The sequence below is a fragment of the Diadema antillarum genome, unplaced genomic scaffold, assembly GCF_040938485.1.
Source record: "Diadema antillarum isolate AM-2024a unplaced genomic scaffold, OU_Dant_1.0 seq00000459_RagTag, whole genome shotgun sequence".
NCBI lineage: Eukaryota > Metazoa > Echinodermata > Echinoidea > Diadematoida > Diadematidae > Diadema > Diadema antillarum.
Window position 1 is genome coordinate 4,031 of NW_027271430.1, and position 15,759 is coordinate 19,789.

Below are 15,759 nucleotides of genomic sequence, written 5' to 3' on the forward strand. Positions count from 1 at the left end.
CGATAAATAGTAGATATGTATAAAATCATTGCTGCCAGAACCAGGGGTGCGAATTGTTTTTGCCAACGAATTTTTGATTTCTTTTTTTTGGGTCCCTGGTGCAAAATATAAAAAAAAAATAGAAAAGAATGATTATTTAGCGTCCGGCGTTGAGGTCGCTCGCAGACTGATTTTTTTTTTTTTTTTTTTTTTAATAAGATCTGAAGGGGGGGGGTGCGTTCGCACCCAACGCACCCCCCCTGGTGACGCCCATGCGTATACAATGTCAGGAAGCTTGATATGATGGTCATAAGTGGTTAAATTTGTAAATATAAGCACTTGCATGGGTGCTAATAAACTCAAATCGAAATACACTTGTACTGTAGGCAAAGAGAAACGTCTCTCTTTTAACAAATCCATTCAAAATAAACTGTTTTTTCTTCTTTCGAAAAACAAAAAACAAAAAACCGAGAAACAAGAAACAAGAAACACAGAAAATGGAGTAAACGTTTCATCACCTCGGAAAAAAAAGAAGAAAAAAAAAGGGGGGGCATCCCCTACCCTTGTAACAAGCTATGGAATTTTAAGCTTTGACATATTCTTGTAAAACAATGATAATATGTCAAGTCCATAGAGTTGGATTATACGTATAATACAGCTCGATGGTCAAGTCACGCAGTGAAAATCAATTGAGACAATGATGTCAATTGGGCGCCTTTGAATGTTTCTACAGATAAATGGCGCTATACAAATGCTGTTTCATCATCATCATCATCATCATGTCATCGGTCCACTCCTCTCCCATTGGTTAATATCAAGTCACGTGTTGTCTTATCACCGTCGATGATTCAGCATCTCAAACAACTGATAACTGGATAATTTTGGCACACGTTAGTTGCAGCCTATCTGTTGATGTGAACGGTTTTCAGTTCTGTATTCTTCAAGATATAATAAATGTGAAATATTATGTGAAGATGCCCTAGCCTTCCAATGTCACGGGATACCTCAGCGTGTTTTACTATTTTCATAATGTAGTACATTATTTTGAGAACTGTATGACATCGTTGATTTTCCATGCTGTTATTCTACTTAATAATTCTACAGGATAAACCTCGATTACACTTTGTGAATAAATTGATAATTAGGCCTAAGTGCATGAGTGTATATGGATTGATAAATGAAGAAATGAGTGAATGAGGCGACGGGAGATGTTCTGTTGTGTGATAAAACTAACATACACGGGTAATTTTTCTTCTCTTTTTTTTTTTCTACCCGTACTCATCACTGAAAAGATGAAAAAATGATCTTTCTTTGATGCTATCTGCGCCCCGACTTTGAGTAATGAACACCCATATCAGGTGTATTGTGCTCTTTAGTCCATTTCATTTCACGAGAAGTCATTGCACTCAACCTGGCAAGTTCATCAACCGTCCTATATCTACCGCGTCTTCAAAGAAAAAAAAAAGAAAAAAAAGAATTTGGAAGATTGTGAATTCATGCATTTATAATAACTGTTTTTTTTAGCACAATGATGCACTTGTCTAATTGCAGTCGAATGGTGGTTGACTTAGAATTTAAGTAGGACCTTTTCATGACTCTTATCTACAAAATGGCCATTTACATTCATCGTTATCCGGAGATCATGAGCAGACCGGACATGACTTTTTATATCTACACCGTCTGTCCGACTTGCGTTAAAGACATTATTTACCATTTGCAGATGAAATAAGAACTCAGTTTCAGTGCTTCAAAATAGTTCGTAAATGTGAGTTAGGGATATAAACAACCAATGTAAAAAATTAAATCAGTATAATCAATGTTAATTATTGTTAGATAGAAAAAAAATGTGAACAATAGTTATAACAAACTTGTTTTTAGACTTAACCGTCTACAGTTATGGTTTATTGAGAAACTATTGCAAAATGTTTATATGGTACAATTTTAGTGATACAACTAACCGAAAAATATGCATCAAATGTAATAACTCGAACATTTTTTTAAATCACTGCTCCCAATGGTAAACAATACCTTTGACATGATTTGATTCTTTTTTTAGTGTCAAAAGGACCTTTGTATTTCGCTTATTGGTTGAACACATACCAACTCATCGAATGAGTTAAATCTATAATTCATAACCTTGTCAAAATTAATAGGTTTGTCTCTTCGTGATCAGTTACACTGGATGTTTAGTTCTCTCAGCTAGCAAATAGCAAGTCGATGAAACACAAATGAAGAGCTTGCTTTCAAAAGGAGCTAAATCTATTGATAAATGATGTATAATTTGCGCCTTTTGGAAACAAGCTCTTCAAATATATACGTGTATGTGGATGGAGTGAAGGCAGCATTATCGACAATGCACGTCAGTGAAAGTTTGAGGAAAATCGGACAATCGATTAATAAGTTATGAATCTTTAAATTTCGTTGCTAACATCGCTGGATAAGGACACTAATACAAACGTCATTGTTGGCAAAAATGTTAAAGAAATTATAAAGAAAATTCAATATACAATGTATTCAGTTTTCGAGCATAATGAAAGTGCACTCGACTGATCTCTTTCAGAAAACAATCACATGAAATCACCCTTAACATAATGTTATTAACAAGTCGATTGAATGTGTTCTTTTCCTGGTGAAAATGAAATTTTGCTGAATTCTCCTTACATTAGTCTCTCTCTTCTATATCGTCCAGAATGACGTAATGAATTGTAGTAGTCTTCTCGTCCAGAGGCGACGGCACCGAAACTCTAAAACTTCATGACTTTTGAATCGGTTGTCCAATTTTCCTCAAACTTTCAAAATGTCCTGATGTCTTCTTTATTAATTGCTGCTCTCACTCAATCAGCATTCTATATCAATCTGGGTTTCGGTTTCCTTTAAATGAAAGCTTAATTCAGCCTTGGAAAGGAATGGTCCCATTCAAGAAGAACATCAAGAAGAACATCTACCGCAACCGCAACAACAACAACAACAACTACTACTACTACTACTACTACTACTGCTACTACTACTACTACTACTACTTATACTACTACTACTACTACTACTACTACTATACTACTACTACTTTTACTACTACAACTATAGATTACTACGACTACAACTCTCTGCTAGGACTACTACTACTATAATAACGACTACGTCTATTGGGACTACTACTACTATACTTTTTCTTCTTTTTCTTTCTTTTTCTTCTTTTTCCTCTTTGTACGACTACTCCTCCTTATATCCTACTATATGCCCAACTTCTCCAATACTATACTATACTACTACTACTACTACTACTACTGCTACTACTACTACCACTACTGCTACTACCACCACTATACTGCAAGGCCGACTGCTAAAACTATCAGTTTCTATCCTACCTCGAGAACTACAATCATGATACCATACTAATGGTTCTACCACGTCTAGACTATATCTATAATGACCTCTGCATTTAGTACTACTATGAAGACTTTTCAAATGAATCCATAAAATGAAGACCCTATATACATGTAGGTCCGGCTACCAGTGCGCTTAATGATAATGAAAACTACACTGTTTAGCCTTAGTATATACTCCAAACTTTATGGAGACTGCGAATTTCACCATCGCACGCGTCCCTTCCGGTTGTGTTTTTACACAAGTTATAACAACCTCGTTAGAAAGGTGAATAATAGACTCCAATGTGGGTTTTTTTTTTCTTTTACAAATGCAGACCAATTTTCGACAAGGATCCAAGCAAACAACAGGTGATTTTGTTGCTCAGTGAAGGGAGAGAGAGAGAGGGAAAGAGGGATAGGAAGAGGGGGGGGGGGCAGGGAAGGGGAGGAGAATGAAGTATTAACGAGAATCTGATAACTATAGACAAGGACTTATGGGCCAAGGCGAATAATTCTTGATAACATTATAATTTTGTCATTCATTTGTTTTTATTTGCATACACATGACAATTTTCTTTTTCTGACGGCCAGAAAACTTGCCTAAAGCCTGTCTGAGACTTGCCCGACTTTGCAACAACGAATTCATGCAAATTGTATTCCACGCATTGACTTTATTTAATTTTTTCCCCTCAATTTCGATTCATTCTCACATGCAAAGCGTATTACTAGTTCCGTACATATACATATCCATGTATTCAAATACACCACAGTAAAATTGCAATTACCTAAAGACATCATCCGATCGAGCTTTATCATTGTGTGCGTAATGTCAACAGGGCGATTCCAATCAGCGCGAACCATTTATGAGCACACGCCCCGAGGGCCAGCCATGATTATACTGCATTCACTGGAGAAAGAAAGAAAGATAGAAAGAAAATATTTTGGCGTATGACGGAATAATATAATTCCTCCCAGGCGAAATGATAGATTAACAGGGAACAGGGGTCTCCTCTCCTCATTTTGGCTCCCCCCCCCCATAAAATGAAGAAAGAAAAGAAAAGGTAAAAGTAAAGAAAGAAGAAAAATGGGGAAAATCACAAAAGCCATAGCTCTCCGAGAGTTCCACTTGGACATTATTTCTCCCCATTAAGTCGGGGGAGGGAAGTGGGGGTGGGGGAGGTGAACATCCCCGTGTGCTCGTGCCACGCAGCCCCCCCCCCCAAAAAAAAAAACAAAACAAAAACAAAAACGACAACAACAAACAAGCGTTTCTCAACCCCTGCATTTGCTACCAACTCAATCTACATCTATAGAGGAAGTCGTTCACCTTCAGTAGAACACCGATAAAAGGATGCATTATAGGGAAAAATGGAATCAAAAAAATAGATGGTATCAACGGTATGAGTATCCATAAATCATGCTCCATGGGTACAGACAATTGGCAGGTTGAGACTTAACATCCGTCTTGTTTTGTGACCGCAATGTCTCTTTATTCTCGTTTGCTTTGTGCAAACCGATCAAACCAATGATATCTTTATAATACAGGATTGTGCTCAGTCGTATTGAATACCCAGGGTAATTATAACGACTATAACGTGGTGTATGATATTGATGGATCAACTTTTACAAATATATTTGTTGAAATAAATAGATTGTACCGAACAATAATGATAGAATAGATAAAAAAAAAACAACTGTCAAACATACATTAAAATGTTACGTATATGAAAATATCTGATGAACAAAATCACCATGCCCGCAAACCATCCCCTCTGCACGCTACATTTATTTCCTGTCCATTGGTTTATGTGTGAAATCTGTGCACATTTGACTCATTGGCAGAGAAAGGGTTAATAGGCACCTATACGGTGTATGTGATACATTCGATTAATTATGATGTGTATCTTTGTGTGTGTTGAATCCGGATACGCATAGATTGTGTGTGTGCATGTGTGTATGGGGAGGGGGATGTTCTCTTAAGTGTTGTTACTTAAGCTTTCCTCTCTCTATTTTATTTCAAGCATTTTCATGTTATCTTCAAAATATTTTGCACAATAAATATTCAAAAAAAAAAACATATCTACTTAATGCTATGCTACTTCCTACTTGCAAACTCAAACCTTCAGTCGTGCAGGGTGACCTGTTAATCGATTACTTAAAACTGACAGATCTCATCCATTCAGTGAGACATTCATCGTTTCTTCATGCGACACTCAAACTTGGAAAAAGTGCAATTTGTCATTGTTGTCTTGATTAAAGTTCGTGTGTTCAGTCATGCACGACATTTATCAACATAATACATTGGTATCAATGGGCAGAGGAAGAGTTCCCATTTCCTTACAACCAACACTCTTAAAACATCCGACTCAGAACTGACCCGGAACTGGGTCCGTTGGGGTCACACACCGTTCAGGTCAGAAATGACAAGGAATGGGGTCAGATATGACCCATTCAGAGTCATGAATTGGGTCAGGGTGACCCCATTCGGGGTCTTCATGACCAAATTCCACGTCATTTTTGACCCGGAACGGTGTATGACCCCAACGGACCCAGTTCCGGGTCAGTTCTGACTCGGATGTTTTAAGAGTGAAGGTTGCTCTCTCCATAGCTGTCAGTTGTATTTATGCCCTCCGAAGTTGGATTAACTTTTTTTTTTCTTTCACACACACTGTTGGTCACCGGTTGGTCATAACCCTGCTGAAAAGAACACAATGTCCCACAATGTGTTCACAATGTGTTCACAATAATGGGCGATTAAGTGAAAACGTTCGAATTTAACAGTGTAAAGGTTATTTGATTATGCAAAGGTATTTTGATGTGAGTTGATGATTCACAATGTATTCACCATGTTAAAATGCTCGAATTTTACAGTGAGAAGAGATCCCACACTGTGTTTAACATTGGGTTTCACACTGTGGAACGCTGTAGCATGCAGGGAAATTCTCATGTCCGCAGAATTGTATACTCTTCAACACCAACGTTGTCTCTGTTGAACCGAATGTGTACATGATGGCCACGAGAGTTTGGCAGTTTTTTTCTATATCCTCGCTGAAAGACGTAAGAAGTTTATCATGATTTCAATGTCCGTTTTGTCCGCAGGACTACAAGGAGTACACCTTTTTCCATCAGTGCTCTAATTGTGATATTCATCCTCACTTTCTTCTTAGGATGTGGTGGTAAGTGTTCGAGCGCATGTAGTGAAAATGAAAGAGGTGTTGGTGGTTTTTTAAGGATTTGAAAAAAAAAATGATTTCAGACAACGACAGCAACGGAGATAAAGAAGTTGTGGTGAAATAAGAGGTGGTGAAAGAAGAAGAAGAAGAAGAAGAAGAAGAAGAAGATGCTGAAGGCGATGATGATGGTAGATATAGTAACGAAGAAGACTGGAAAATTCCGACTACAAAAGATTATGATAACGTAGAAAAAAGAAGGGAAGACGAGAGTGATGCATGAGTAGAGTTAAAAGGAATCTCCAGTGCAGTTAAAAATTAGTACAAGAAGTAAAATTTTGAAGTAAAACAACAAAAATATGATCAAAATTGGATGAAAAAAATTGACATTTTATGTCAGTTTCGCCTAATTTTCAGGAGACAGTTCTTATACAGTCGATATGAATATGCAAATAGTGAAGTGGTTAAAGATCTCTGCCCTCATGTCATATGAATATAATTAATATCCATAAAATTATGATAACTTTCCACTGTTTCATTTCGGCTAACACAGCTAGATCTCAGAGAGGAACTCAGAAGCGCGACGCTGCCTCGGTTTTCCGTCGCTATGGAATCGACTCGCCGTATTCGCGCTCAAAAAGATCGGCAGACATTGACATCACGTAAGTTTATAACGAACTTACAGAATCAGGCGAACATCGCTTAAACATTAGAACAGTCTTCCAAACAAAAAGCTATATAAATACAGAATTTCCGTGACCGACGAAACTAGTATAAAAGGTGCAGGGTCGACGCTAACAATGGGAAATGAGAATATGAGAAACATTAGTTAGGGTCTTTATCATTATGTTGTAACTTTACCTGGGATCATCCTATTGTAAGACTCCGCTTTTGAAGATGGTCCCCTGCATTTCAAAATGTATTTTCCCATAACTTTTATTAGCAGTGCACCGACTGCGAGTGTATAGGTCTACCTTCAATTCTCAGTGTCTTTATTGTGTACGTTTCCCTACGATTAAGATAATTATTATATGTAATATATATTTTGAGACACATGATATTACGTCTAAATGTATAACATTGTTTTGAAAATGAAATGCAGAAATAAACCTGATCTGAACTTGATCATTTCTCTCTTCTTCGTCAACTAGCTCTGGTCACACCGAAGCACAAATTTGTCTTGCTTACGATTAAATTTGCTTGAAATACAAAAAAAGGGGAAAATCTGGGATATTTCTATTCATAACTTCAAAAATATTCCTTGTTATCCAACAGATTAGTGACGGGTATAGTCATTTCTAGTCTGCTGTATCTGATGAAGAACCTTAATTTTAAAATTTTAAAAATAGCGCTTTCAACCCATTTTGCGATCTAACTCCGATGACGAGTTATTCTACTCATTATTGACAAACACAGAGACCGAGAACTCCTTGACGTATGCGACGAATTGGGTTACTTCATGAACCCAAAGGAATGCAGGGTCCCATCTCTCTATCGATATCACTCCGCCGATGGATCGTGTAATAATCTCAAGCGACCGTACCTGGGAAAAGCATGGATGCCACATGCTCGATACCTTCCCGCCGATTACGGAGACGGTAAGAGTCCTTGAATAAAACGGGCAACATCTAGGCCTACATGAACTTTTAATAGTGATGGTAGTCTTAAAAAGTTGATGATAATATAAAACGAAAATCTAATGTCCTAAGTTTCTTTGGGATTGTTAATCAATAACAGAATTGTGGGCGTACTGCAATACTAAAGTTTGTGATGCTACATGTGTAGAACAATGTAAATCAAATATCAAGAAATTTCATCGCAATTTCACTTTTCTCGCATAATAAAAAGAATACTTGAGGGAATTTGTGAAATTCTCTTTACATTATCTCTATGTTGTTCTCCACATGTGACATCACAAACTCTATGGTAGTCTTCTCATCCAGCCTGGGCAGAACTGAAACCTCAAAAATTCATAACATTTGAACAGAATTTCCCTCAATTTGTACTGATGTGTTTTACTAATATTGCTGGGCTCACTCAATCCTCACATGAATTAAGGTTAGCTTGTCCTTGATATTTTTTTTAGTAGTATACGTAGAATTGTCCCACCATGATTCATTGACGCGGTGGAAAAAAAAAATCATATGACTTGCAGGTCGAGAGGCGCTTCGACAGGCTGCAGAAGATCGTATGCTACCCAGCACCAGAGTCGTCTCCAACATCGTCGTCCGGAACGACACCGTTCTCGTGCCTAAGCTGACGTCGATGACCATGCACTTTGGTCAGCTTCTCGATCACGATATCGGCCACACACCCGTTGAACCCGGTATAATTACAAATGATATCGCTTATATACTACGTACTTAATTACGTAATTGATTGACTTGTTGATAGACGGGACTGTAATGGCTATTTCGGGACGTTTTCTTTACCTTTGTTCTTTTAACACAAGAGTGTTATTCATCACATTGCATATGAGCAAGAACTATTTATCAATCCACAAACATGAAAAGGTTTCCAGCAATGTTGTGTATGTACTGATATTACAAGATATCTCTTGTTAGACAAATAAGATGTATTGCGTATGAAGGCCAATATATAATTTGCTCTATTAGATTTTTTTTCATTGCAATTCTATACTTATACGAGTCTTCTAATATTAAAGTCTTTACTTATCAGTGGTTATACTACTGTTTCCTACATGTGATTTTACTTCACATTATATTCAAACATATTATTTTTCTGTTCATTATATTGGTCTACCTTTGTGCTGTATTTAAAGCCACCTACTTTTGTTTTCCATCTCATATCTTCCCTTACACTGTATTGTCGTTTATTGCTATGATGAGACGTAAATGAACCAGAGATTCATGATTCTGTTACCTCATTATCCATGCTCCCCTTACCCTACAGATCAATGTGGATGTATAGCAACGGCTAATTGTATTCCGATCGCTGTGCCCCCGAACGATCCCGCCTTCCATACCCGCTGTATCCCCTTATCCCGATCGAAGACCGTACCAAGGCTGAGCTGCTCAACGAACGACCCGCGCGAACAGGTCAATCAGCTGACGTCATTTATTGACGCCTCGCTGCTGTACGGCTCGTCTACTGAAGACGAGCAGGATCTACGCGGAGAAAGAGGTTAGACGAAATTCCTCAAGGTAGTCGTAGATTGAATTATGCTTATAATGGTGCAGTGGTGTGTAGTAACGTAAAAGAGTTTAAACAACATTGCTGGTTAGTTTGTGACATTGGGTATACCCAGAATGTGTTGGATAGGTACTGTCTAACTGACATCTACTCAATTCAATACATGAAAGAAGAGGACCTTTTGATTATTACACAGTAATTAGTTCTTGATAAAAGAAGCACATTCTGAATCATTCAGCAAGGCTCCCAGTTTTGCAATTTGATATCAGTAAATGAGTTGGTCAAACAGTTTGTGATCTCTGGATTTGAGGTCGCTTTTAAGTAAAAATGATGAAACGCATGACGCAATTAATATTACACAATGAACTAATGTATAATATCATAGGGACAGTTAGCTTATCCAAGGAGCTATTGTATAATAGCTCCTTGGTTTATCAATGCGTCGTCATTCCAAGCTGAAATGAGTGCACGTAAATGAATGTTCTAAATGTTTTAAAATCCTGACGCAAACAAATAAAATGAAGCATGATTTGTATTTTTTCGCTGTTAACAATGAAGGATTACTTCGGGTTAGCCCAAACCCATTCAATGCATCGCTACTGCCGTATCTTCCCGAGGATGAAACGCACAAAAAGTGTGACAAGGATGCCGAGTTTCCATGCGGTAAGGCGGGAGACAAACGTGCAGCTGTACAGGTGGGACTAACAGCTCTTCACACCGTATTCCTGCGATACCACAATAAGGTCAGTTTTAAGTTTCAGCTTTATTCTATTTCGCATTTTCTGTGACGATTACACACGAACAAATGTCTATATCTGAACAAAAATTCAAAAATCTGGTCACCTCTTTAAACATAGTAATTATCTACATTGCACCGTCATTTCTTTTGTTAGCGTAATGATTCCATAACTACTTGATTCCTTATAAATTAGAAGGTATTTTCAGGAACAGATCTTGTATGCTTACTGTGGTTTACACGCTGATTGATGTTATCACGTTTACGTTAAGTTAAGTGTTAGGTCTAGTCTTAAGTTCTTTTGCATGATTGACATGATTAAAGGGCCTTGATATTCAATTCGTTTGATTTGTTTTTTAATTGTTAGTATCAGAGAAAAGCAAGTAGCCCTATGCAAGTCGGTGGAATATACATTATGCATTACTTTCGAGAGCGCTATCTGTTCTATGACGTGACTGTTTAAAACACTTTTGATATACGAGTACTGCTTTATATACTGATGTTTATGAACTGCAAAACGAACTTCGCTTTAATTGACTTGACAGGTAGCAAGGCGGCTGTCAAAGCTAAACCCGCTCTGGGACGACGATCGCATTTACTTGGAATCGAGGAAGATACTATCGTCCGTATTGCAACACATCACCTACAACGAATATCTACCGATTACGATCGGGCGCGATCTCATGGGCAAGTTTAGGCTGAGCGTGGGTATCGATAGTCCCTACACAGGCTACCATAGCAACCTTGACCCTAGTTTACCGAACGTGTTCGCACACGCCGCATTTCGAATGGGTCATAGTCAGATCTCCACCAACTTAACCCGGGTGGACGTGCGGTATCGCGAGGTCTTCGACCCCGTGGTCTTACGGCTGGCCTTCTTCAACGGCAGCACTCTCTTCGACGTCGATAACGGCGGCATCGACAGCTTGGTGCGGGGCATGATGGTGCAACCCCTTGATAAGATCGATCGATTCTTCAGCGACGACGTGACAAGGTTCTTGTTCGCCGATCCCACAGCAAGGTAAGAAATAGGACAACATAAATGTAATAATATTTTTCGCTACAGTCTTGATACTGGTGAATGTTACTAGCAGATTCCTGAAGCAGCAAGTTGTTGTAAACCTTTAGATGAACGTGCTCTAACATTAATATACGATATGTATGAATTGAAAAAAGAAGTCACACCATTGGTAGATCATTATTAGCAGAATAATCTAGCAGGCTTTTAATTCACTTCGTCGTAAATAAACGCCACCACATGTAAAATTACATTTGATATTTTGTTCATTTAGAAAATAATCATAACAGTGCAAAAAATGCATATACATTGCTATGTTATATGAAATGTGCTTTGATTCGTCGAGAAATTATGAACACTATGATAATGAATGCAATGCAATGCTGAACGGCAAGGAAAAAAGTCAATTCGTAATTTTGTCGTAGATCAATCAGTATGACTTTGTTGTGTACAAAAATTCGAAAGTACCTGTACACGGGAGTTATAATAAAAGAAAAACAGTCACATCATTTATGAATTTGTGCAAAAAATTTAACCGTCTTACTTGTGCAAAAGTCCATCACTTCCAGTATCGCACATTGTGATACTTTGATGGCAGATCGGCCACACAGAAATATAGCACTTTAGTCTAGTAGATTAACATGCAGTTATTTTGGCATTGTTTCATTCCTGTCCGGCAGTTTTGGCTTGGACCTGGTGGCAATCAATACGCAACGTGGTCGGGACCATGGCATTCCCGGCTACACGAAATGGCGGCAATTCTGTGGGCTGCCAAACGTAACTTCCTTCGAAGGATTAGCTGACGTGATGAAACCAGATACGATTGCTGCTTTAAAGGAAGCTTACACGTGAGGAACTCTATTTGGGTCTTTGTTATGTTTTGTTTTGTCTTTTTTTTGTTGAAGATGGCGATTATCAGTCTGTGAGTATTCCGCATTGTGACGTAATCATTGAATATGATGTCATGGGAACTGACACAAACACTAACATTGAAAAAGTGGAATCTCATAACTAAAATGGAATGTCATAACCTTCGTTATGGTTTGAGCAATGTTATTTATAGTAGTTGATTAAAGCCCGTCAGACACCCGACATGTTTAAGTAGTGTTGGGCACTACAACTCCTCCTATTTCCTTTTTGTTTGCATTAGGCACATGAAATGTCTGTAGATTCATATATATCCTTAAAAAGGAATCGTTTTTTATTTTCTTTACTACGACTAAGTGTTAGAAATATCGACGAGGGTGTAAGTTCTTCCACAGCCTTCTACAAAGTAGAAATTCTACTTATTTTTCTATTCACAATTTAAGGAAACCTTAATAATATTATGTTCTTATTGTTTTATCATTTGCGCATAAAACAATTCAGGAATGTGACACATCGTTCCGCCATGTTCACAAGAACAGAAATCATGGCCATCGTTAAACAGTTAAATGAGAAATGAATAAGACAAACCAGACGAGATTATAAAGTTGCATGGACGTTTGCCTACGCTTGAGTTTTCCAAATTTTAGGTAAGTAGGCCCTACTCTGCCTTAATTCATGTCATTAATCACTCTTTACCGTATCCATAACAAGTACTTTCTCCTTCCTATCACGATGACCGGCAGGCACGTTGACGATGTCGATGCGTTCATCGGAATGGTTGTCGAGGAACCCGTAAATGGCGCCCTCGTTGGGCCGACGGTTGGGTGCATTCTGGCAAAACACTTTTATAATCTCAAGTACGGAGACCGTTTCTGGTACGAGAACTCGGAAGGCATCCAAGCCTTAAGTTTGGGTGAGTGAAAATAAACTGTTAAAGTGAGTCGTGTGGCAAAAATCCAGGTGTCTAAATCATGGTTACATTCAGCAACCTCACCAATCTTGAAAACAACATACCTTTATTTATGTCCATTTTTCAGAATCAGGCATATCACGATAAAAAGGAGAATTTCGCGTTAACGAGAGATGTTGCTGGATAGAAGAAAAAGTAACAAACCTTAACACAAACTCGTTCATGCATGAGAAATTTCCACAAAACAGTTAATGGGACAGTTGCCCCCCCCCCCTCCAAAATTTTTCAAACCCAATTTTCTCTTTGGACAGCTCTGATATTGGATTTTCAAATTATTTATCAGTATTCTTTAGTTGAGAAAAAGCATACATCCATTAAATGATTCACTCTTCTTTTTTGTTTTCTTCTTGTGTTCGTTAGATATATTTCTCGCATTGATCCGTTATACTGTGTGTGGCACATGGCATTATGATGATATGTATCATCGTTCCATTCACTGCCTTTATATAATGCAATTGCCGGTGAGCGCTATTATAAGCACATACAAAGACTTATCATACAATGAACAAGGGTGAAGACCCACACGCGGAATAAAGAGTAGCAAATTCCACTATTTAGCCATTAAAATTGTCCCTCGATATTTATTTTTTTTTTCTTTGATCATTTGATTCATTTGATCGGAAGTCTTCTTATTCTTTCCCCAAAAGTGTATCAGATAGTTGAATTTCAAATTTTTAAATGAAATCGCTCACTCGTGTGTGTACTGAAGTGTAGAAAGGGTTGTCCCCTCTCACGCACGAAGAAGCGAAGATGTACACACGGTAGATGACCAGATGCCATGATTAAGCTAGTCACAATGCCTTGAATATTCTTATTTTTACTTTTCGACAGAAAATTTTCCAAATATTCCACCATAAATTTGTACTAGATTTGCTGAGTTTTAGTTCTAAAAATGCAAAGGCTCCATCGCGTGGGAGGGGAAGCACCATACACCCTCCCCTTCTGTCTACTTCCATAGATTACAGTGAAGATGGAGACGCGGAACAAGTGGCAAATTGAAATTAATGCTTAACAATAAGTTGTTCACATTGTCCTTTAATATTCATTTTTATTACTTTTGATTGACAATTTTCCAAATATTCCCCAATACAGTGTAATCTATAACATCGCTTCCTGAGCCAGAAGGACCATCTTCTAAACAATGATCACTTCTAAACCGTTTTCTTCTCGCAATAGCTCAACAAAAGGCAATTCGCCAGATGACCTTCGCCAGAATGATTTGTGATACTCTCGACGACATTGAAACCATTCAACCTTTCGTTTTTTACCAAGCGGACTCCAACTCGAGGTAAGACGGCGTGGTCGAACTGACCAATGCTGACTCAAGGTATAGTTTCATTGACGCCAACATCGTCTTGTAACATTAACGACATGTCTGGGACCATTTTCTCCATATCGTAATCGAAACTCATTTTGATATCATCATCCTAATCTCTTCCTCTATATACATTAACACCTTTCTCATAGTTTACCATGATGGCCTGAATTTTATAACTTTTATCGTGATTATTACTGTCATTTTGGGCAACTACCGCCTGGGCATTTACCCCGGATCCTCCCCCTGACCCTAACCATAGTCATGATCCTTAACCTAATCCTAACCCTAAGCCAAACTCTAACCCTAAGCCTAACCTTAACCCTACTCTTTTTCTTTAACCTTATCACTCGCCGGGATCTAACTGATACGATCATTAGTTCTGTGATATTATTGGTACTATTATTATCATTAGCATGCAATAACCCCATCCCCGCCACTATTTACAGCAAAGCTCAAAGAAGTAAAAACAGATTCTCAAATCTCACATGGTAAAGAAAATAGCTTCGGCATGGTTTCATAAACGCAAAGATTAATGAAATCGAAATCACGGCACAAATTAAAATCTTTTGAATGTATTTCTACATCAATTCCAATTTTTCTTTGCACCCATATTTGGCCACAATAAAAACAATCCTTCTCTTTCTTCATCTATCCATTTTTCTTTCAAAAGCGGTCGACACTCTTTTGCAGAATATAGTGCCACGCACTCCTATCCGGACGAAAACGGGGCTCTGCCGGGTTTTAAGAACCTGCGACTACGGTGTGATGACACCAGGAACATCCCCGATCTCGAGTTGAGGGCGTGGTCTGAGAGAAGTGAAACCCCTCCATGTGGACCTCGACCAGGACAAAAATTAGGGGTCTAGCTATGTATATAAAGTGATATCACAAGTTTTCAGTTTTGTCAACAGGATTATCATGTAAGCATGCATCCCTCGAATAGTTTCACGACTCTACCCCGAGATGCTTCCTCAGCTCAACTGTTGGGGGACCGGGTGCTGTTCGTTATTCCGAAGGTTCGTTAATCCGAAACACACAACGCCCTATACCTAGAAGTTCGTTAATCCGAAAATGAAAAAGGGTTCGTTAATCCGAACATTTGTGGCGTTATTCCGAAAGTTCATTAATCCGAAAATGAAATAGGGTTCGTTATTCCGAAGGTTCATTGATCCGAAGTGATATA

The 15,759-nt window shown here is 38.2% G+C and overlaps 1 protein-coding gene across 1 annotated transcript; it reads left to right on the top strand.

Moving 5' to 3' along the window:
* Positions 1-7,067: 7,067 nt before the first annotated feature.
* On the top strand, positions 7,068-15,442 carry LOC139732988 (salivary peroxidase/catechol oxidase-like; the record flags this gene model as incomplete). Its single annotated transcript, XM_071643825.1, has 10 exons — positions 7,068-7,176; positions 7,931-8,112; positions 8,670-8,840; positions 9,428-9,658; positions 10,226-10,410; positions 10,949-11,424; positions 12,102-12,269; positions 13,032-13,201; positions 14,435-14,546; positions 15,247-15,442. Coding segments are annotated over 10 exons (2,000 nt in total), but the record flags the coding sequence as incomplete, so codon positions are not given.
* Positions 15,443-15,759: the final 317 nt, after the last annotated feature.